Below are 23,420 nucleotides of genomic sequence, written 5' to 3' on the forward strand. Positions count from 1 at the left end.
GAACCCAGGGCCTCATGCATGTGAGGCAAGCACTCTACCACTGAGCTACCTTCCCAGCCCCCAAACTTATACAGTGTTGTTTGGAGCCATCTGTCCTCTACAAGCATCCACATTTAAAAATTGCTTATCAGTAAAATAGAATCTTTTTTTACTACAATGAGGTGTTGGTTCATCAATCAGCGAACCATCATCATTATTACTGTAATTGTTATGTTGTGCTTGGTATGCTGGGGCTTGAACTCAGAGCCTCATGCTTTCTCTCACTTGGCCTTTTTGTTCAAGACACACTTCCACTTCTGGCTTTTTGCTAGTGAGTTGAAGAGAAGAGTCTCATGGACTTTTTTGCCCTGGCTGGCTTTAAATCATGACCTTCAGCTTCCTGAGTACAATCAAACAATGACTACAAGAGCCATACAGGTTTATCTGGAAGGATTTATTACTTGTTTCACAGATGACAAACCTAAGGTTCAAAGTCTTGGAAATGTATTCCATTTTCAGATATGTGTTCTGTTTTTAGATTCTTTCTTTGCCATTCTGGAGTGGGGGAGGGGAGAGCTTTAAATAAATACCTTTCAGCAGTTCCAGTTGCTCATCATAGCCTGCTTTAGGCTGTGACTAGCCCCACTTATTTCTAGAATTATGAGGATCTCTGAATCTATGCCTTTCCACCCTGATCCCCTGACTTGCCACTGTGGTCCAAGGTTCTCTGCATGAAGAAGTCGCTTCCCTGTCGGGCTTTGTGAAGATCCCTGTTTTGAATGTTGTGAGACATGGCCTTGTGAACTTGTTGTTCCTTTCTGGCTCTGGGCCTGAGTCTTTTCTTGTTATTCTTTTTAGCTGGTTTTCTAAGTAAATTTACTGCCTTATGACATGGCCATCCCTGTTAGTGTGAACCTTACCCTATATCATCTTAATGAGTCAGTGAGTCTTTTGATCTGCCTCTTGGGTATTTTTCTGATCAACTGCTGTTTCTCTGAGTATGGATGACTTCAGAAGCTCCTGTTGTTTCTTCATTTGAGGAATACTCTAGATAATGCTTCATGATCTCAAAACATACCGTTGTACTCTTTAGGGCTTTGCACTACAAGTACTTGAGTTTACAATGTGTACTGTAGGTTTCCTGGGTCCTCCAGGCAGGAGTTGGCAGGTTAAGTATTATTGGATTCACTTGTGTGTTTATGTGTACTTCCATGTTAGTGCTGGGAATACAGGTAATAGAACGTGATTCCTGTTCTCAGACCTGCAGGTTAATGAGAAGACAGATAAAATTGTTCAACAATTTATTGTCAAGGATAGCTAGATTATTAAAAGCCTGTGAGCCATTAGTATTCAGTTGATCTGGTCTCTTTCTCCTTTCAGTCAGGTCCCAGGAGTCTACGCGAATATACTCTTATGGAACTGCTTGTGGTAAGTACGTGTGCAGTCAGTGTGTTCAGGAACCTCGGACCCACTGTGAGGCCCAGAGTTTCTGCCTTGGGGTTGGGGTGGTCGGTGATCTTTGATTGGAATAAGAGATGATCATTAAGGTAATCGTGGTCATTTTTTTAAGTGACTGCATTTAGGCAAAAGGCAATAAGGGATGCTGGACTTTGGAGGTATTATATGAATGTCTCAGGGGCAAGAGATAGGTTTCTCTGCTTCAGATTGGGCTGAGTAATATATTGAATTACAGATGCATATGGAAGAACCTTGTTTTGACTTCCTCCGAACCAAGCAGACTCTTGGGTAAGTGCTGGCACTGAACTCTTCGGAGTGTAGTCCTGGCTTTGCAGGCTAAAGTTGATGAGATATCCTGACTAAGCAGCCTTTCAAGTTACTATTGTCAGAATTTCTAAAATTTGCATTTTGGATTATGGTCAGGCTTTCAGTTTGTTCAGGTTTCAGGATAAGCATGGGAAAGCCAGTTTGTGGTCCCCTATTCAGCACTGGAGTGGACACTCTGACCTGAAGAAGAAGTAGCTGCCTCTTTAACCCTCCAGATCCATCCAGTTAAGGATAGGTGGAAGGCTTCCCTCTTCATATCTTATACCTTGGAGGACAGGACAGGACAGGACAAGGTGTCCACATGAGCTCATGTGACTTTTCACTCTGGCTGTAGGTATCATGTCTACCCAACCTGTAGGAATACATCTGGGATTTTAGGATTCTCTGTCACTGTGGGGACCCAGGCAACAAAATACAAGTAAGTAAAGGAGTGACCAAGGTGGGGAGCTATAAGTACCTTCTTACTAACTCTTGAGATTCTGACCAAGCAGTGCTAGTTCTTGGCAGGGGAATGGGAAAGGAGATGGCTTGATCTAGTACTGATGAAGGTCTCACAGTATTTAGATCAAGTCCTTCTGGAGGGTTTGCCAAGAAAGGTGAAGATGCCTGACTTGCCATTCAGGTTAGAACTGAGGTGTAAGGCTTTGAAATGGCCAGGCCCAGTTCATTATGAGGGTACTAGGAAATTGGGCTGCAGGTTTTGGGAGAGGGAGCTTTTCCCTCATTCTCTTTTCTCTCTGATTTAGGGTACAGTTATATGGCTTTGGAGACATTTCAGCTTTTTTCTTAAGAATACACCTTAGTCCTACCTCACCCTACCTTTGAGTTCTGCCTGAGATCAAGTCTCTGGTGAAACTTTTCATTTGTTTCAGCTCTGAAGTTGTTGATAAGAAAATAGAAGAGTTTCTTTCCAGCTTTGAGGAGAAGATTGAGAACCTCACTGAAGAGGCATTCAATACCCAGGTGACAGTACCAGTCTGGTCTTCATAAGCCTTTAAGAGAGCAAAACCAGTCTTCACAGTCCTTATGTGCTGGCCAGTTTTTGAGCTTTGTAGCCCATACAATCTGACATGACCCATTAGCCTCCTCCCTTATCCCCATGCCAGACAGGTTTATTACAAGTCAAGTTTGTTCTGGGGGAATTGGTGCCAACATGATGTTTGAATATGTATCTCTTTGGTGGGAACAGGTTACAGCTCTGATCAAGCTCAAAGAGTGCGAGGACACTCACCTTGGGGAAGAGGTAGACAGGAACTGGAATGAAGTAGTGACACAGCAGTATCTTTTTGACCGCCTTGCCCATGAGGTATGATTTTTAGAGCAAGACAGCCCTGATGAACTTCATAGAGCCTTATTTAATGTGCAAACTAGTATTGTGTGGAAGAGAAACCCAGGACATTTATGCTGACCTGGTTTACTTGCTTATTTGCCTCTGTATGAGCAACATATGAAACCTGAACTCCATCTATTTGCTTTTTATTGAGATTGACTATAAGGTTTTGTGGAGGAGGAAGAGGGTTCTGCTAGAGATAACAAGACTTTTGTGTCTTTAATAATCAAAGGATATTGAGAGGTTATTAAAAAGAAAAGGCTTGTTCAAGCCAGCTCACTCCCAATTTTCTTAATGAAGCAAGATTGTACAATGTAAAATGAGGTAACACTTGGGTTTCTGGCTCAGAATATGGTATTTGGCTTCCTTTACGGTATTGCTTACTTGCTACAAAATAGAAAGGTGTTGTTTTAGTGGCTCATCTTTATCTTTCTCTGGGAGGCTAGGGGCAAGATGAGATGGAGAAGAATTAAAGTTGCTCAGATGCCAAGCGATTGGGAGTTATTTTAAAGATTTTTTTCTGTCTTCCCTTCCTCTAAGATTGAAGCACTGAAGTCATTCTCAAAATTAGACTTAGTCAACTGGTTCAAGGCTCATAGAGGATCAGGAAGTAAAATGCTCAGCGTTCATGTGAGTTCTTTCCAGTCTTGTCATTTATTTGAGTTTAGGTTGTCTTTGCCCCAATCTGATGGTATACTTCTCACCTTGAGCCTTTTCCTCTTTCAGGTTGTTGGATATGGAAAGTATGAACTGGAAGAGGATGGTAGCTCTTCTGGTGAGGATCCTAACTCTTCTTGTGAAGGGATGCAGCTGGCCTACCTGCCACCCTCTCCTCTGTTGGCAGACTCTACCATCCCCATTACTGATATCAGGGCTTTTACAGCAACACTCAACCTTCTCCCCTACCATAAAATAGTCCAATAAACTGCAGTCTCGTTGGCCTGAAGCAATGTGTATTTAAAGATTTGTTTGTATTTTATGGAGTTGTACACTACTACGGCCTTAGGGCTTTCACTGGATTTTCGCACTGGTATTCCAGAATTTGATTTACAAATACTAATAAATCCAGGGTTACTGCAGGAACTGGCAGGTAACCTGGCAGAGAAATTACTGGGTGGGCCAAGTGTGATCAGACATTTGAGATTGCAAAGCTGTCCTCAGGAGAGTTTCTTTATGTAACCATTTGTTCAAGTACCTACGTGCTAGGTACCTGTTGTTTTTTTAAATTATTTTTAAATAAAGATAGTTCTGTATTTCCCTCCAGAATGAGCCATCTGCTGCCTGTGGCATTCTTTTTTATTGTTTCATTTTACTGTGGGGTCGAGATACTCCTAAGTCCTAGAAGGCAAAAAAATATTACTGGGAGGAACAGTATGATAATAGCTTAAGTCAGAATATAAGGAAAGTTATCTCCTGTAGTCAGGGTTGCCAAATAATTGGCTTCCAAGTTTAACAAAAGATAATAAAAGCAGCACACATTTTTTTAAAAAGGTTGGAAAAATTACTTTATGAAGCCTTAAGAAGCATTGAGTATAATTAAATTGTAATTTTAATAGTTCATTTCCAAAATAAAAGTCGTTATAGGAGAAACCATGAAATTTCCTAACACTTGATTTTAATACATTGCGCTAATTATCTAAATTCAGAGGAACCAGTATTTACAAGAGATAGATGGAAGTATTTATGAAAAAACGACTGTCATCAGATTTATATATGTGTGAATATGTGTGTGTGTATATATATATATATATGTGTGTGTGTGTGTGTGTGTGTGTGTATATATATGTATGTGTATAGAACCCAAGATTATATGACCTAGGAAACAGGTTGTATGTCTAACATTGGAACTAGAGTGCAGAGTGAGAGACTTGGGTTCATAAATGCTTTCAAAAGCATGGGATTTGTTTCAAAACCTATAGTTTTGCTCAAGACTGAAGTCAAAATTTTAACTGCCACAGAGGAAAAAAAAATGGGAGGCTTTTCCTGTTTTAATTGTTCATCTGCGCTGGAAACTCCAGTATCCCTGAGATAGGAACCACTGCAATAAGAAGGGAGTGATAGGTTCTCCCAAAGGAAGATTGTTGCTTAGTTATTTATGCCTACTACCCTGGTCATCAGGTGCAAGCTCTGTGTTTCCCAAACCTAATGCTTCGCAGCACCAAGACGTTTCAGTAATGGTTCATCATAAACCCAGCATTCTCCATCTTCGTGGAATAACTGGAAGAGAGACGGAAAATTCTGTTACATTTCCTTTGTACTTACACATATGTATTCTTTCATGTTAATGGTTGAATTTCAGGTAGGGACCAGAGAACAACACATTGATAAATAGTGGTTGATACTTCTTCAGCGTTCACTGTATACATCAGTGTTCAGGGGGGAATAACAGGAGAGGTAGAAGCTTACCCTTGTCTCCCACTGAATTTCCTTCTCCTTCCTTTCTCGGGCTTCTGCTCTTTGTCTTTCTTCAAGTCTGTGCTTTGCTTCAGTTGCTGCATCAATGTCTCTAATTTTTAAATTGAAAGTGACATCCTTCCAAAGGCTAAAGAAGAGAGATCAAGAGAAGCTGGCACTCTTGAGAATGAATGCCTACAGCTATGTCTGAATATAACATAACTAAAAATCGAATGGCTTTTAAGTGCTGTAGGAAGAAGAAAAAAGCTAGTGGGGGGAAAAAAAGCCCAGAAGAGTCCTCTGCTAGTTACCAAAGGGAATAAGGAAATAAGGGAACAGAGACATAGGATAGGGACAACAGAGGAGAAAGAACATTCAGCTGAGATCTGGGAGTCTACTTCTGGCTCTACTATGTAGCTTTGGAGGGTCAGCTAACCTCTCTAGAACTCAAGGCTAGATCACAGGGGCTAAATTTTATGTCAGAAAAAAAACATTTTAAAATGTGATTTTTAACAGGGCCAAAAGGTTAGCTGGAAATGCTTATGGGTATAAGATGTGGCTTTCTTTCAAGACTATTCCTACTACAGCACAGGAAGCAAACTTTAATGGTTACAAAGCTACAAAGTGCTTGGTCCTAACAAAGGAATTCAATCATTTGAGCTTAGTCTGTATTAAGCTATGCTTAGACACTGGGTAAGCACTAAGCGACTGTTCCGGTTATGTTTCCTTACCAGCGCGATTCATATTCATTCTGATCTTCCAACTTCCTTACTTTCTTTTTGATTATAGGCAACTTCTTGGTATCTACAAAGACCATGTTTTCCTAGAAAGCAAAAGTAGACAAGTCTCTTATTCAAAATTACTGGAGGAAAGTCAATCCTTCCAGAAGACTTTGACAGATAAATCCCAAGTATCTTAAGGCCGTAGTTTCATATGTAGTCTTAAACCTCAAATGCAGTTGTGCCGAAGGTCCACAGGTCTGGCATTCCAACCTGGATACATGCTAGGGATATAATTCTTTAGGGAGCTAGACCCCTAGCAAAAAATCCACATTAAGCAGCCTGTCTGAAGATTTTTTTTTTTTTAATATTTTGCAAGTTCTTTCCAAAGTCTAGTTCATCAGTTCTATTACTCAGATCCCCTTTCTTTCTGACTTAATGAGATCACTTCATGGGTGTTATACAGAATAAAAGTTTCTTGATAGCAGGACTATTATTTATCCCTACTGAGAGGCAGTCAGTAACTTAAAACAATGCATATGAACAACATGCAAGTTAGTTTTAGCCCTTGGTTTGACAAAAATCACACTTTGATATACAACATTGACTGGCTACTAAGTGTCAGCTATTGTTTTACATACATTGTTCTGTTTTGAGAGAAAAAAAATAAAAGATCATACTATTAACTGTACTATTAGAAGATAGGGAAAGGAAAGTAAAAGTCTTGCCCTGAAGAGATGACTTTTAGAGCTGGTCTCAGTGGTTCCATATGAGAAAAGCAAAAATAAGGGACAATTCACTGTAATTTAAAATGTGACAAAACATAGGTTCTTACCCCTGATGCATACTTTGCATACATCACACCATTCCATTCCCCTTCTATTGAGCAAAAAGACTTCTTGTCATTTGGAGAACTAGACAGGAAAGGAAACGTTTTGTGTTAGTATCAAAGTGAAAATTATTCTGCCCAATAATGTGGCCAGTGTAGCTATCTACAAAGAGTAGAACACAGAATGACTATGAAGCCTTTAGTGAAAGCAGTGCAATGGAACTGGATTTGCCAGGTCCACTGTGAGAAGGAGAGCTCTGAACAGAATGCTAATGAGCTGTAGATTCCCTAAACCAACATAAAAATCTTGGGAGATGGTTTTCTTTTTTTGGTCCCTCATGGGGTTTAAACTCTGGGCCTGGGCGCTGTCCCTCAGCTCTTCAGCTCAAGGCTAGCGCTCTACCACTCGAGCCACAGCGCCACTTCTGGCTTTTTCACTTATGTGGTGCTGAGGAATTGAACCCAGGGCCTCATGCATGCAAGGCAAGCACTCTATCACTGAACCACCTTCCCAGCCCTCTTGGGTGGTTCTTAATAAAGGGATCCAGAATTGAAAAAGGTTGAGTGTGACCCATGTAAAGTAGTACTTTATCTGATTGCTCAAACCTCAAATTTTAAGTACTCTACCAGGGGCTCTGAACTTACAACTGAGGGTGTAGAAAATTCTGCTGAGCTAGCAGTCCCTGTAGCCATTAGTACCATCTCTCGAGTTCTGAGGAGCAAGCCCATTCATATCTTTTCTGAATATCCTATATCCATCAACTGATGTTTAGGGAGTGGCTGTTACCATGTGAACTAGGCTGCTCATTAAGCTCTGCCCATATTTTCCTACTGCAAACCTTTTTTCTTATTTCTATTTTATATTGTTTCTTAGTAAACTCCATTTTATGTTCAAGACCCACTCCATCCTACTCAAGATTTGTGGATATTGATTTTGTTACTCCACTTAAATTCCCTTAGAAAGCCCATTAATCCGTCATGCATCTCCCATCTTAGATATAGTTCCCAACAAGGCCTTTTGGGAAGAGAAAAACCGGTGTCCCAACACTGCAGACTGCTCTTTCAGGTTGCCCGGGAACCCATTAATCACCTATTAACACAGCTATCTTTCCTGGAACCAAACCAAATAAATGCCTGCTACTTGTGATGGTTCCTCTTTTTACCCAGCGAAGGCATGGGAAGCACTGTGAAGACTTGGGAGATGATACGTGGTCTATGTGACGTAGGCAACCTAGGGAAAACCTAGTTTTCCACTGATAATTAGGTTCCCATCCATGGCCTCTGATCGTTTAGGTCTTCTTTTAATACAGGATTTTAGGAATAAACTGAAATATAACACATTTGTAAACACGCTTACAAAGACAAAACTATCAAAATGGTCCGTTTTTGACAAGTTTAAGGGGAAAAAAAAGTATTTCAGAAAAATGGAAGAGCACCGAGGTAGAAAACGAAATACCTACAAAATCTCAGCAGTAATTCTGTGCTTCTTTCCTCCATAGAAAGGTTTAGTATGGAAAACGATATTTGCACTATAGCCTGTTTTGGAACAATTAATACTGCATTCTCCTCCCAATTCCACCCAGGGCACCGTAAGGATAGACCTGCAAAATCAAAAATGCTTGGGTAAGGCTGACAGGAAGAAGGAGAAGAGCATGATTTATGGAACAGTAGGGTCTACTTGCCTTCCATAACCGTTGGGGAATGTGAGAATGTAATGTTCGTCATAGTCTAGGCATGAGACACAACCTGAGGAGAGAAGAAGCAGAATCTCTGGTATCAATTGGCCATAAGCTTCTGGTTGATGGGTACTCCATTCATTTTAGGGATGACCTGGTTTGTACCCCACCTCACCTCACCTAATACACATGCTTAAGCACAAACCATGGCATCCAGTTTGGCTTTCTGGGGCCATTTTCCTTCCAAGTGTCCAGCACATATTAACATTATAATTAAGCTGGGCATTGGTGGCTCACGCCTGTAATCCTAGTTACTCAGGAAGCTGAGATCTGAACATTGCAGTTCAAAGCCAGCCCAGGCAGGAAAATCTGATTCTCACATCTCTAATTAACCACCAGAAAACTAGAAGTGGCACTGTGGCTCAAAGTGGTAGAACACTAGCCTTGAGCTGAACAATTCGGGAACAGCATCCAGGTTCTGAGGTAAAGCCTCTGGGGCCAACAACAAAAAACATAACCTAATGTCCACAGGCTTACCTTGCCCTATGTTGTGTACCCCAATAGACATCCCCAGGAATTTTGATTTAGTCCAGATATGAGCATTGAATTGTATCTTCTTGTTGAAACACTCGGCATAAAAAGCTGAAACTGAATAGAAAATGTTTTTTCATTAACGCATTAGAGATCTATAGTTACATGACCAAAAGAAACTGGCTCAAAGGGCATATTGTAAACTTGTGGAAATGTATCAAATTCCTCTCTGTATAACTAATGTAAGCTAAAACAACAGCACAAAACCGACTCTATAGGAAAACCATCTACCCCCTACAAGAACAGCTTCAAGTTAAGCCATGAGGTGTGTACTTGCCTTCTGTACCTTTTCCCCACTGAAAGCAAGCATTCAGAACCAAGTGGACCAGACCTACCCTGAAACATGAGGTGGCAGCCAATCTGAGTTTAAAATCTGAAGGGTCATCTCTTCTCCTGGTAAGGTTACCCATGTGCCACCTCGATGTAGGCCTATTCAATACCTCCAGTCTTCATACCATATCGAATAAAAAGATGCTCAGAGTATGTGTCCAGGATATATTGTGCAAAACAACTATACACCGATTATACAAGCTAGCTCAAAGTTGCTACAGATTCTATGGCACTATGTGTAAAATGAGTTTAGAAGCATTAAACAATGCTTACCCAAATCCCTTCTTTTTTTTTTTTTTTTTTGGTCGGTCGTGTGGCCTGAACTCTGGGCCTGGGCGCTGTCCCTCAGCTCTTCAGCTCAAGGCTAGCCCTCTACCACTTGAGCTACAGCGCCACTTCCGGTTTTCTGGTGGTTTATTGGAGATAGGAGTCTCACGGTCTCTCCTGCCTGGGCTGGCTTTGAACTGCAATCCTCAGATCTCAGCCTCCTGAGTAGCTAGGACTACAGGCGTGAGCCACCAGCGCCCAGCCAAATCCCTTCTTTTTATACAGAGATGGTAAAAGAGTGTTTAAAATTTATGCAAAGAACAGGTAAGAGGAATCAAATTTCTAGTTAAGATAACAGGGACCATGTAGCTAATCATACAACTGAGAAGCTGAGGAGCTCTTAATGATCCTTCATACAGAATGGTTTGAATAGTGGATGTTGTAGAGGAACCGGGAGCTTACTGGGTGGATGATGGGAGACCTGCTCAGCCACGAATGTGACACTGTTTTTGGAAACCCAGGGGACTGGTCCTTCTGAAACTAGTTCCTGCAAGAAAATAAAACATTATTTTCTTTGGGAAACAATGACCATGCAGAATCAGCTAACTAGAGCCTCTGTTTCCTCCATTACTAACACTAAACACTCCATGTGTATTTCTTTTATGGCACTTAGTTACTGCTTTGTGTTGGTCTCCCTAAATACACTAAGACATTCTTAAAGGCTCATATGCCTAACTCAGGGATAGGACTGGCACAGAACAGGCACTTATATCTGGCAAATAAACAAGATCAGATTATAACTTTAGCGAAGATCATATATAATGTTAACTAGAATGAGAAAGACATGGAAAGTAACGTTTGCTAAAGGATGATTATGTGCGAGGCGCTGTGGATGAGGGAATTTTCCATTTCTATTCCTAAATGCCTTTTTAACATGTATTTGCTGGTCACTGTCTTCAAACTAACCTCTACATGCTGGAGTCCCAGGGCTCACTCTGGGTCACCCTCTAGAGTTTCGACCGTCTTGGCTGTCTTCTTCCATAAAATTCATACAAATCTAGGGATTTCTGCTGCTATCTCTATAAACTCTAGAGGTCCCATCTCCAGCTCCAACTTCTCTCTTGAGGTACATACTCTGAAATTCCAAACTGGCAGCTCTATTTACATGTCTAACAGTCTTAGACATGAATTTCAAATTAGCATTCTTGACTTTTCCCTCAAGTCCAATCCTATTTTTTTTGAAATTTTTTTTGTCAAGATGATATACAGAGGAGTTACAGTTCCATAAGTAAGGCAGCACGCTTCTTGTCTAACATTACCCCCTCCTCCTCCTCCATTTGTCTCATTCCCCCACCCCCACCAATCCTTGTCAGTAAATGACACCACCACCAAGTGCTAAAGTATACACCTCCAAGTATTTCCTTTCTCCTTGCTCCTAAATACATTTTTCACAAAATCATTATACTGATCTGCATGTGTCGGGGGGGGGGGGGGGGAGGGGGGTACTCGGGCGCCAGTACTGGAGATTGAATTTACGGACTTGTGCTCTCACCTACTAGCTTTTTCACTCATGGTTAGTACTCCACCACTGAGCCACATCTCCAGTTTTGATGTTTTACTGGTTAACTGGAGGTAGGCAGGCTGGCTTTGCAAATGCAATCCTCAAGTCTCAGCCTCCTGAGAAACTAGGATTACAGGCGTGATCAATCCACTGGGACCTGGCCATTATAATAGTCTTTTCAAAACAAAAATAAAATTCTGACTAGCCACAAAATTATAATTAAGATGTACAAGATGCCGTGTGACCTAACTTCTCAATCTCCATCCTCATCTCATTCCATTCTTTTTCCATCTCATTATGTTCATGTAACAACACTCTGCATGTGTGTGTGCACACATGTCTGTGCACTGGAACCAGGGTTTGAACTCGGAGCCCTGCATGCTTGTACTTTTCCTCTCACAGCTGGTGCCCTTCCATTTGAGCCATACCTCCAGTTCTGGTGAATATCTTTCATCATTGCATTCATTATTATCTCCCTTAAGAAACCTTAAGTACAACTTATTTAAAATACAACTTTAATTTAAATCATAGCACGGAACTTACTGTGTTTTCTTCAGTATCATTTGGTAATGTCCAATGACACTGAAAGATTTCACCCAAAATGGGATTGTATGGCTTTTTGGCGACTGATCCCCTCCTTCCTGCATGAAAGGCTGAGAGGTACCATTTCACAACCTGAACCATGCGATCCCTGGGATCCTTCTGGTCACTAATGCTGGAAGAGAAAAAGACCAACTGTACTGACATGTCTTACTGGCAGCATGCAAGCTGACGCAGCGGCTCTCAGCACGGTCCACCCTGAGCCATTGGTGGATGAAACTGTGTATATGGATTTAATTTTCAAATTAAGCTGTAATCTATGTAATTAAACCAACTGATTTTAGTGTTTTGTTAGAAGAATTTCGCAACTGTTTATATTCATTTACTTAACCATCACTTAATCAGGACTCAGAACATTTCATTATTTCAAAAGTTTCCCTCTTCCCCTTTTGAAGCAATCACTACCTCTCCTTGAGATAAATACTGCTAGTGGTTATTGTCATAGATTACTTAGTGTTGCTTTTTTCTAGAATTTCCTTTAAGTGTACTATGTTATTACTAAGCAGATTTGCTTATATGTTATCAATTTTTTTCTTTCTCTTTTGTGTCTGTGTTGGTGCTGAGGCTTGAACTCAGTGCTTTACACTTGAGCCACATCTCACTTTTGAAGTTTTGCAGGTTAATTAGAGATAAGTCTCTTGGATTTGTCTTCAAGGGCTAGCTTTGAACTTTGATCCTCAGATCTTGGCCTCCTGAGTAGCTAGGATTACAGATGTGAGTCACAGGTGGCTAGCTTGTATCATCAACTTCAAATTAATTCTTTTGTGGTCAGAAAATACATTATGTGTGACTGCAGTCACTTTAAACTTGTTAAGGCCTCTAAGTTTATGGTCTATCCTGATGAACAGTCTATGTATTTTTTTTTTTTTTGGTCAGTTGTGGGGCTTGAACTCTGGGCCTGGGCGCTGTCCCTCATCTATTCAGCTCAAGTCTAGTGCTCTACCACTTGAGCCACAGTGACACTTCTGGCTTTTTCTGTTTATTTGGTACTGAGGAATCGAACCCAGGGCCTCATGCATGGGAGGCAAGCGCTCTACCACTGAGCCACCTTCCCAGCCCTCTATGTATTCTTGCAAAGGCAGTATGTTATACAATTGTTGGTAATATTTAGAAAAGTCAGTTGGGTTCAGGTTTGGATCTCCTATAGTGTTACTGATTTTCTTAGGAAGCAGAATAATCAGTTCTAAAGGGAACTTTCTCCACTTAGTCTCACCAATTTCTGCAAGTATCTTGAAGCTATGTTTACACATACCTATACGCTTTATAAGTATTAAAATTCATTCTTTTATTACAAAATGACTCTACTTACCTCTGGTAACTTTATCTTAACTTTCCCATTTCCTGGTGGTTTATTGGAAATGAGAGTCTCACAGACTTTCTGGCTGCACTGCTTTGAACTGTGATCCTCAGATCTCAGCCTCCTGAGTAGTTAAGATTATAGGCATGAGCCACCAGTGCTGGCCTACCTTTTTCTCTTTACCTTTTTGGCTTTGAACTGTGATCCTCAGATCTCTGCCTCCTGAGTAGTTAAGATTATAGGCATGAGCCACCAGTGCCTGGCCTACCTTTTTCTCTTTACCTTTTTGTTTTCTCTGAAGTACTGTAGATTGAAGGCAGGGCTCATACATGCTAGGTGGGCACCTCACCTGTGAACTCTATCTGTGGGCCTATCCTTCCTCTTTAACCAGCAGTGTCTTTTATTAAAGTTTCTCCCTTTGAAATAATACATCTTGTAACGCTTTTTTCTAGTTTCACCTTGGTTTTGGGCAGGTGAAGATGTTTGTTGTAAGCTCTAACGTGACCTGGTTTGTGGTCTCAAGTGTTTAGCTATTAAGCCAGATTCCTTAGCAGACCAAATCTTTTGTCATTGATGTGTTCTGACACATTACCTTGAAATGTTTTTGTTGAAATGGCTTGAGTTTCATCAGAGGGTCCAATTAGTTTTCCATCCTTGTAGTTAATGCTGCATGTGCTAGTCCTCTAGAAATATGTGTTAGGCTGATACAACTTGATGGAACTCTACAGGGCTTGTTTTCCAAAGAAAAGTGTACCATTTAGAGAAATACAAATAAACTTCCCTAGATGTTGTGTTAAACATTAAAGCCACTCAGCAGCAGAGCTTGTGTGTGATGTAAAAAAAAAAAAAAAAAGAAATAATACATCTTTTTAAAAATGAAGTTTGACCTTTGTGTTCTCTTAAATAGAGGGCGTATTCTACTTATATTTAGTGTAATTTTTGATTTGATAGGCTTAAGATGTTTTCTAAATGTTCCTTGTTCCATTATTTCTTTTACTCCTTTTAGGAAATCAATGTGATTTTTTTTTGATATCATAAGAAATTTATTTCACATATAACAAGAAGCATATTGGGAAAGTTAAATAGCCATCATCTAGATAGTGGGAAAACAATTTAAGGTCATTTAAAATCATACCACTAGGAAAAAATATATATCATAGCCTTGTCACAGCAAACAGGCTATATTATAGTTTCAAGTAATAAGTTGGTTAAAAAAAAAAGTAACACGGTCCCCACTGAAAAGGTATCATGTTTTGCTAGAGCAGAAACACCACATGTGGTAAAGATTCCAGGCAAACTGGTGATGAGTCTGTGTCTATGTTCTTTGCTATAAGGTTGTTGCAGCTTCTCTTAGCTTCAATGTGATATTTTAAGTGTTCCATTTCATTGGCTTCTTAGTTGTGCTTCTATGTATTTATTTATTTTGGTGCTGGTCTTGGGGTTTAAACTCAGTACCTGAGCACTGGCTCTGAGCTTTTGTGCTCAACGCTAGTGCTCTACCACTTAAGCCACAGCTCCACGTTCAGCTTTTTGGGGGTTTATTGGAGATAAGCACCTCATGGACTTTCTGCCCGGACTGGCTTTGAACTGCCATCCTCAGATTTTAGCCTCCTGAATTCCTACGATTACAGGCATGAGCCACTGGTGCCTGGTTTGTACTTTTTAATTTTTTTTTTTTGTCGGTCATGGGGCTTGAACTCTGCGCCTGAATGCTGTCCTTCAGCTCTTCAGCTCAAGGCTAGCACTCTACCACATGAGCCACAACGCCACTTCTGGTTTTCTGAGTGGTTTATTAGAGATAAGAGTCTCACGGTCTTCCAGCCCAGGCTGACTTTGAACTTCCATCCTGAGATCTCATCCTCCTAAGTAGCTAGGATTACAGGGTGAGTCTCGGTGCCAGGCTACTTTTTTAATTTGTTAAGTGGTTTACCTAGGGACCACACAAAGTTTACATTCTCACAAATATAAACTACTTTAAATTTCAAATGTATATGTGATGAACAGATACTTTTCATTTTTCCTTGCATGTTTCCAACAAAGCTTATCTGTTAAATTGCTTTTTTTTTGTTTTTGGGTGCCAGTACTGGGGGCTTGAACTCAGGGCTTGCTTAACTTTTTCCCTCAAGGCTGGCAATCTGAGCCTCTTAGGATTTTGTCTGACCTTCGATCATATTAATTTCAACACTGTCATATTCATTGAATTTTTTTCCTTTTTGGAACTAGTTAAATCACTCTCTTAAATCTTTTATCAAGAATGGAGTATATATGTCAGTGTTAACTAGTGTGCACATACCCTGTGCAACCTTTGTGATTTATATCGTTTCAGTAAATACGGTGCAAGGTCAAGTGATATAAACAGAAATGGGAGATTAGGACAGTATCTATTATAAGAAACTTTTTCTACTACCAATGAGAAGAGATGGGAATGCTCCTTTTTGTAAATCAATACCACATTTACCCTACTTCTTTCCCTGTACATATGGCTATTATTTCAAGTGTTATACTTAGAATTATCATTTCAATTCATAGCAAAATGCCTGACAAACAACAGGTATTTTAGAAAGGCTTGCTGAATTCAGTTAAGTGAACATTATCAGGATATAGTACAAAAAATAAGTTAATAGTATTTGCCAAAGTCTCAATCAAAAAACCTCTTAGTTTTGATCCTAGAAATGTTAGCCACCTTTAATATGCTTTAAAGTTGCCTTTTTTTTTTTTGCCAGTCCTGGGGCTTGAACTCAAGGCCTGGGCATTGTCCCTGAGCTTCTTTGCTCAAGGCTAGCACTCTACTATTTGAGCCACAGTGCTACTTCTGGCTTTTTCTGTGTATGTGGTACTGAGGAACTGAAACCAGGGCTTTATGCATGCTAGGCAAGCACTCTACCTCTAAGCCACATTCTCAGTCCTAAAGCTCTTCAACTCAAGACTAGCACTCTACCACTTGAACCACTGCGTCACTTCCGGTTTTCTGAGTGGTTTATTGAAGTTAGGAGTCTCACAGACTTTCCTGCCTGGGATGGCGTTGAAAAATGATCCTCAGATCTCAGAAATAGGCATTCCATATCAATACAATATTCAATATGGCTTTTGTAACAGTAGAAATGTTTAAAAGGCAAGAAGAATCTATCTAGCAAAGGTAGAAAATTATTATGCAACAACTTAGTTAAATACCTCACAAACAGGTCCGGGTGTGCAAAAAAGTCAGCATACATTTCTAAAAGAGATCTTCTTTCAAGAATAAATGTTGGAAGAACTACCTGAAAAACACACATTTGATACTTTTGAAAGTCTAATTCTATGACTGATAAACTGATTAAACAGATGGAAGAACTACTAAAAAGTACTCTATAAGTCTAATAATAGTGACATCCACCACTTATTTCCTAGGCATCTTCTTACAATCATTTCCCAAACTGTTCTGGTTCAGAAATGCCCAGCAGATGAAAAACAGAAAGGGAGATTTGCATGTTCAAATGTTACTTTCTCTTTTCAAGTTCCTTTCCTCTACTAGCATAACAACGACACAGCAGCAATTCTTTTCTATCACCTATCTATTGAGTCTTTGTGTACACACTATTTTATCAAGTTGTATAACAGCCATATGATGAAAAAATCAATTATAGTAGAGAAAAAGAACAGATACAACAAGAAATTTTCTCACTATTCACTGTAAATGTTGAATTTGAAACTGGGTCTGACTCTGGGGTAATCTTCAAATACTGGATTCATTCCTACAGTAAAAGGACTTTTATTCATACTAACATTCTCAAGCTACTATTACACAGTAAGAAACTTTCAATAGATGCTACTGTATCCCAAACTTGGGTGGCCGAATCCAAGTTCCAGGTTTCCCAAAAGATATGTATATTTATAGCATAAATATGTTTAGACCAGCAGAAAAGCTTATATAAACACTGATCCTGTTTTTTTGGAGGACTTAAAAATTATAAATTAGGAATACTGGATAAACAAAACAGGGGTACATACCTTTAATACATAAATAATTCTAACAAATCAACATGAAAAAGATTATACAAGATTCATTATAGTCATAAAATGACACTGAATTAAAACCCCTTTAGTCTTGTATAGCAAGTGCAACATCCTAGGTTCAATCCCTAGTACCAAAAAGAAATAACAAAAATAAAATTAAATAAATAAAAATAAATTTTTGCTGGTGGCTCATGCCTGTAATTCTAGCTATTCAGGAGGCTGAGATCTGAGGATCACAGTTGTGTCTCTATGAGACTCTTTTCTCCAATTAACTACTCAAAAACCAGAAGTGGAGCTGTGGCTCAAAGTAGCAGAGCACTAACCTTGAACATAAAGGGCTCAGTGACAGTGCACAGAACCTGGGTTCAAGCCCCACAATTGACAAAAAATATGTATTTCTTAGAAAAAAAAAAAAGATCCAAGTCTAGTAGAAAATAGAACAAAGGAATTTTGCTAGCAATTCAAAGGAAAGAAACAAACATCCAATAATATCTTAAAAGTTTAATTTCACTTGTAAGCCAACAAATTTTTCTCCTTATAAATTTTCCTGAGAGCTCTTACTCACAGGTCTTCAATGTTTTTGGCATATAGTAGCCCATGCCATTATGTCAAACTGCCAGAACAGCAATGAAGGGGAACTGAGGACCAAGAGCAATTTCTTAACTGTGAGAAGGATCTGGAAAATTAACTCAACCTCTCTGTAAATACTGGTAAAAAAGAATGATTACATCCTGTGGTTATATCTTACAATTATTTTGAAGATAATGGATATGACTTTGTTATATGTTCAAAACTTTTGGTATTTGGAAAACAAACTATGGAAAGTATCTGGAACATTTTTAGAAACAGGAGAATATAATCCAAATTTAAGATATTATTGTAAAATTGTACAAATTTCAGAAACTTGGAAATCACAGCCATTTTTGTCAAAAAAGATTTCTAGAATGGCTAATTTTTGACATATTCAGTAAAATAATTGTAACATTATTTGCAATATAACAAGCTTTCAGTGGCTACTGACCAAATAATACTATCTGGAAAAGAAGATTACATGAAGTAAAAATTATAAATTTTTTTGTAGAAAGTATCTTTGGTTGTTTACCTAACTCCCCACTTCACCCCGAACAGAACTCTGATTCAGTTCAGGTTTGGCTATAGGTTGCCAAGTCTTAAGGGGAGGGAGTGGATTAATCTAACCCAATCATACACATTCTTGTCAGTAACTGCTTTAGATATGGATGTATGCCTGGCTCGGGCCAATGTGATTCAATGGGAAGTATGCTAGGAAATGCATGTCTTTTCCAATAACACAGGGCCAAAGTTATGCAAATCTAATATGGATATGCTACCTGTATGTATTCTCCTACCTCATGCATTCCTGTATGTTGGGATCCAAAAATTATTGTTAATTCTTATGTGTCTATTTTCACTTACATTTAGGAATAAGTTTTTATTACATAGTTATGAGCCACGTAACTGCTCAAAGGCAAGACTGCATATATCACACTGGTCCCATAAAAGTAAAATATATCCTAGGTATGAGGTAGGCTGTATCATCTAGGCTGTGTAAGCACACTCTACAATGCATCCATGATGATAAAATCACCTATTAACACATTTCTTAGGCCATCTCCCTGTGGTTAAGTGATACATGACTGTAATTATGAGAATCTATTATGCAATTAGCCTTATAAATCTAAAACTAAGTCAAGTTCCCTACTGACAACAACCATAGTACTGGGCTTGATTTTGTCATAACAGATAAAAATCCAAAATTTAAATAACTTCTTAAAGCTGGGTAGAATAATAATTCAATCAATATGGAAGTTACTATAATCCAAGTCTTCAAGACAAAAGCAACAGTGGAATGACTCCACATTTTAAAAACCACAGGACAAACTAGACATTCAGTTCTCTTAAAATGATCCAGTTTTATTGTTATTAACTTCTCTTAGTTTCTTCTTCCTTCTTCTTTTGTCAGTAGTGGGGCTTGAACTCTGGGCCTGGACACTGTCCCTGAGCTCTCCAGCTCAAGGCTAGTGGTCTACCACTTGAGCCATAGTGCCACTTCTGGTTTTCTGGTGGTTAATTGGAGATATAAGTCTCATGGACTTTCCTGCCTGGGCTGGCTTTGAACTGTGATCCTCAGATCTCAGCCTCCTGAGCAGCTAGGATTACAGGTGTGAGCCACCGGCGCCTGGCTTTTTTTTTTCCCCCTCTTGAACTCGGGGCTTGGGCACAGTCCCTGAGCCAAGGCTAGCTCTCTACCACTTGAGCCACAGGACTACTTCCATTTTTTTTTCCTGTCTATGTGATACTGAGGAATTGAACCCAGGGCTTCATGTATTCTAGGCAAGCACTCCACCACTAGACCACATTCCTAGCCCCTTTAGTTTCTTTTTGTAACACTGTGCAGTGTTGTGGTAAGAAGTGAAAGAGGCATATACAAAGATAACCACTCAACAGTCTCCTATACCCATGAGACATTCTATGGAGAGCTTGCAATTTAAATTCACAGTCACAGTATGACTTAATAGGTGTCATACAATTTTAAACTAACCACCTTTTCCAATCCTTACAACAATCTACTGAAGTGGGCCACTGTTCATTTTGCATGCAATCACAGAGGACAAGATCTATTCAAAGTCTCCTGGTTTGACTAGCAAAGGTAGCTAACACAGGTCCTTTGACCACAAGGCTGCCCAAATTACTGGCAAAGCCAAATACCATTTCTCATTTGTTGCAAATAAAATTAAATCTTAATCCATACACTACTTTCTATGAAGTTATTCTAGTTTCATTTATTTAATCCATCTTAACAATTTCCAGTTTACTCATCTACATATATAGCATATCAGAAGATGCAAGTATAAACAGAAAATATACTACTTTTCCCAAGTACACTCACCACCCAATTGTTGGCAACTGATTTACCCAGTAAGACTAAAAGGCCAGATGTGGGTCTTACCTTAGTGAGATCCATGCCAAGCCTGACTTGTGACAAGAGGTGCATGATGACACTCTTGTGCTCCTCCACAGAGCCTGCCTCCCCCTCGTCGTCCCGGTCATCATGTGAGTCAAAAAGGTCTAAAGTAGAACACAGCGTTTTCCATGGGTTTAAAACTGTGCTGCTAAAATGTTTGTAAGAAAGAAAGGGTTCTCAAAGACTCCCTACCAGCATCGCTTGTTCCATTGGACATGGAAGAATTCAGTGATTCTGTGGTATCTGGGCGCTTTAGGCTATTTCCCGAGCTGCTATGGGTTAAGACTGAGGCAGATCCTGAAGAACTTAAAAACAAACACTTTTTAAGCTAAATCAAAATAAATATCAATTCATAGCAAGATATTTAGGCAACCAATAAATCTAATTAAAACCAATAAATATAGATGGGTAACAGAAACAATTAGTTGGTTACATATGTAGAAATGTTAGATAGTTATTTTGTTTAAAAACCACAGAATTTTTTTTTTGGGGGGGGGAAGGGACTGGGAATGTGGCTTACTGGTAGAGTGCTTGTCTAGCATGTATGAAGTCCTGGGTTCAATTCCTCAGTATGACATAAACAAAAAAAGCCAGAAGTGGTGCTGTGGCTCAAGTGGTAGAGTGCTAGCCTTGAGCAAAATTAGTTCAGGGACAGTTCCCAGGCCCTAAGTTCAAGCCCCTAGACTGGCCAACCCTCCCTTCCCTCTCCCCCCTCCCCCACCACCTAAAAAAAAAAACCAAAACACCTACAGATTATATATGCGATTATAGATGAACATTTCTTTCTTTCCCTCCTTCTCTTCATTCCTTGTTGTAGAACCCCTGTCCCGCCCCCTCCTTTATTGGCAAGTACTATGGCTTGAACTCAAGATCTTATGCTCCTGGCTGGATCTATATCTGCCTCCTACATAGTTGTACACCACTAAACTTGGTTTGATGAGTTTATGAGCTAGGATCCTCATCAACTTTTTGCCCAGACTGACTTCAAACTGTGATCCAATCTTTGCTCTCTAAGAAACTGGGATTAAGGCATGACTCACTGTATTCAGTTAAGAAATCAATAATTGCTAGAGCTAGGAAGATGGCTCAGTGGTAGAGTGCTTGCCTTGCATGTGTGAGGCCCTGGGTTCAATTCCTCAGCACCACATAAACAGAAAAAGCTGGAAGTGGTGCTGAGGCTCAAGTGGTAGAGCACTAGCCTTGAGCTGAAGAGCTGAAGGACAGTGCCTAGGCCCAGAGTTCAGGCCCCACAACCGACCAAAAAAAAAAAAAAAAAAAAAGAAAAAAAAATCAATAATGCTATCATCTTAGGCTAGATCACCTACACTTCTCTGTTTACTTCCAGGATTGGCTAGTTTTTGTGTTTGTTTTTTTAACCTGTTATCAAATTCTCTGCATCTAATTCTACATAATTTTTAACAGGCAAATAAAACCAGCCACTACCATTGTTCAGAGGAAAATGCTCAGAATTCTTATAAGGCTAAAGGATTCCTTCAGGCCCAGGCTTTGTCAGCTTCCCTTCTTTCTCTTCCTTCCTTCTTACCAGGTTCCTCTTGTATGGAAACATGCCATCCAGCCATCCTCACCACTAGATCCCTTCTCTCATCAACATCACAACTCAGGATGACATCTCTCTCCTCTGCGAACACTCTTTGGATTTCTCAAGACTTCAAAATGCCCCATGGCTTTCTGTGCACGTGCTATGGTCTGAATGAATGCCTGTGTACTCCCCAGATTCCTATGTTGAAACGTAATCACCAATGTATATTATTAGGAGAAGCCTTCGCATGGGATCAAGTCATGAGGTCAACACCTTTATTCATGGAATTCTTTTTTTTTGGGGGGGGGTCTGGTCATGGGGCCTGAACTCTGGGCCTGGGCGCTGTCACTGAGCTCTTCAGCTCAAGGCTAGCGCTCTACCACTTGAGCCACAGCGCCACTTCTGGCTTTTTTCTTTTTGCTTATGTGGTGCTGAGGAATCTAACCCAGGGCCTCATGCATGCAAGGCAAGCGCTCTACCACTGAGCCACCTTCCCAGCCCCCTATTCATGGAATTCTTGTCTCTATAAAAGACTCCAGGGAGTTCTTTCACCATGTGAGGACACAGAAAGATGGCACCCTCTACTTAAACAGAAAGCAACCAGACAGCTACTTAACTCTCAACTAAACACCAACCCTGCCAGCCCCAATATCCACAACTGTGAGAACCGTATTTCTACTACCAAATTGTAATTCTACTACCTAGTTAAGCAGCAGTCCAAATGGACTGACAACATACCAGTACTTCTGATTTATACATGGCTGTTGGTTCTCCACAACAGCTTAATTTATTTCAGAGCAGAGACATGATCTTTTTAACTTCTGTATCATCTTTCCACATAGTACGATGTCTGATTATATGATTATTTTATATGACTTAGAAAAATAAGTATCAGTAATTTCTAATTTGTGATGTTGGTGCTGCTACAGAAAAGACAAGAGTTACTCTAACATTACTGGTATATTATCACAGTTGATGGTCTTTATCTCATTTAGATTAAGTAAAGAGTAAAATACTCACAGAACTGACTTTGCTATTGAGCAAATGAAAAATAAGCCTGTCCAACAGATTTTATAAGGAAAGTTTGTCACTAACAGTAATTTTTAAGTCAAATAACATTAAAAAATCAGAAGTCATTTGCTTATATACTTACTCTATCAAGCGCTTTGGGGATGAGCTACTTTGATGGAATTCATCAGCATCATAGAATTCATCTTCACTGCTAGAGTAAGAGAACTCTGGGACTGTATTTGGAGACAAGTTGACATGGCTTGGAGAAGTTAGACTGCTACTAGGTGGTGAATGCCCACTGCCTAGAAAGTTTAAAAGTTTTAATTAGAAAAAAAAGTTTGGTAATAAGGAGATGAAGACAAGGCATACCTTTCTAAAATTTGGTTAAGTTGGTAGATATGTCTATACTACATGTTAAAAAAAGTATAAAATCATGTTATAGAATGGAGACATAGCTTTTTGTTTTATACTTATTTGGTTTTGTTCTTTTTTGTGGTACTATGGATTGAACTCTAGAGCTTCACACTTGTTAGTC

The 23,420-nt window shown here is 39.6% G+C and overlaps 2 protein-coding genes across 11 annotated transcripts in view; one reads left to right on the forward strand and one right to left on the reverse strand.

Annotated features, from left to right (window-relative positions):
* Nrdc (nardilysin convertase) overlaps window positions 1-4,040 on the forward strand; it is a 66,122-nt gene extending 62,082 nt beyond the window's left edge. The window contains exons 28-34 of the mRNA XM_069987238.1: window positions 1,360-1,407; window positions 1,673-1,725; window positions 2,099-2,182; window positions 2,637-2,727; window positions 2,954-3,070; window positions 3,635-3,724; window positions 3,821-4,040. Of these exons, the coding sequence (XP_069843339.1) occupies window positions 1,360-1,407; window positions 1,673-1,725; window positions 2,099-2,182; window positions 2,637-2,727; window positions 2,954-3,070; window positions 3,635-3,724; window positions 3,821-4,018 (681 nt within the window). The 3' untranslated portion in view covers window positions 4,019-4,040. The remainder of the gene's footprint in view (window positions 1-1,359; window positions 1,408-1,672; window positions 1,726-2,098; window positions 2,183-2,636; window positions 2,728-2,953; window positions 3,071-3,634; window positions 3,725-3,820) is intronic.
* An 82-nt stretch (window positions 4,041-4,122) lies between these two features.
* Window positions 4,123-23,420, reverse strand: part of Osbpl9 (oxysterol binding protein like 9) — a 127,110-nt gene continuing 107,812 nt past the window's right edge. For all 10 annotated transcript variants that reach the window (XM_069987247.1, XM_069987245.1, XM_069987249.1 and 7 more), the window contains 13 exons: window positions 23,028-23,187; window positions 20,527-20,639; window positions 20,320-20,438; window positions 16,530-16,615; window positions 12,005-12,176; window positions 10,363-10,447; window positions 9,250-9,360; window positions 8,719-8,782; window positions 8,497-8,637; window positions 7,043-7,121; window positions 6,220-6,311; window positions 5,501-5,636; window positions 4,123-5,311 (listed from right to left, as the gene is read on the reverse strand). In XM_069987247.1, coding sequence (XP_069843348.1) covers window positions 5,237-5,311; window positions 5,501-5,636; window positions 6,220-6,311; window positions 7,043-7,121; window positions 8,497-8,637; window positions 8,719-8,782; window positions 9,250-9,360; window positions 10,363-10,447; window positions 12,005-12,176; window positions 16,530-16,615; window positions 20,320-20,438; window positions 20,527-20,639; window positions 23,028-23,187 — 1,433 coding nt within the window. In that variant the 3' untranslated portion in view covers window positions 4,123-5,236. The remainder of the gene's footprint in view (window positions 5,312-5,500; window positions 5,637-6,219; window positions 6,312-7,042; window positions 7,122-8,496; window positions 8,638-8,718; window positions 8,783-9,249; window positions 9,361-10,362; window positions 10,448-12,004; window positions 12,177-16,529; window positions 16,616-20,319; window positions 20,439-20,526; window positions 20,640-23,027; window positions 23,188-23,420) is intronic.

This window comes from Dipodomys merriami, unplaced genomic scaffold (genome assembly GCF_024711535.1).
Source record: "Dipodomys merriami isolate MVZ:Mamm:240054 unplaced genomic scaffold, mDipMer1.0.p SCAF_34, whole genome shotgun sequence".
Classification (NCBI taxonomy): domain Eukaryota; kingdom Metazoa; phylum Chordata; class Mammalia; order Rodentia; family Heteromyidae; genus Dipodomys; species Dipodomys merriami.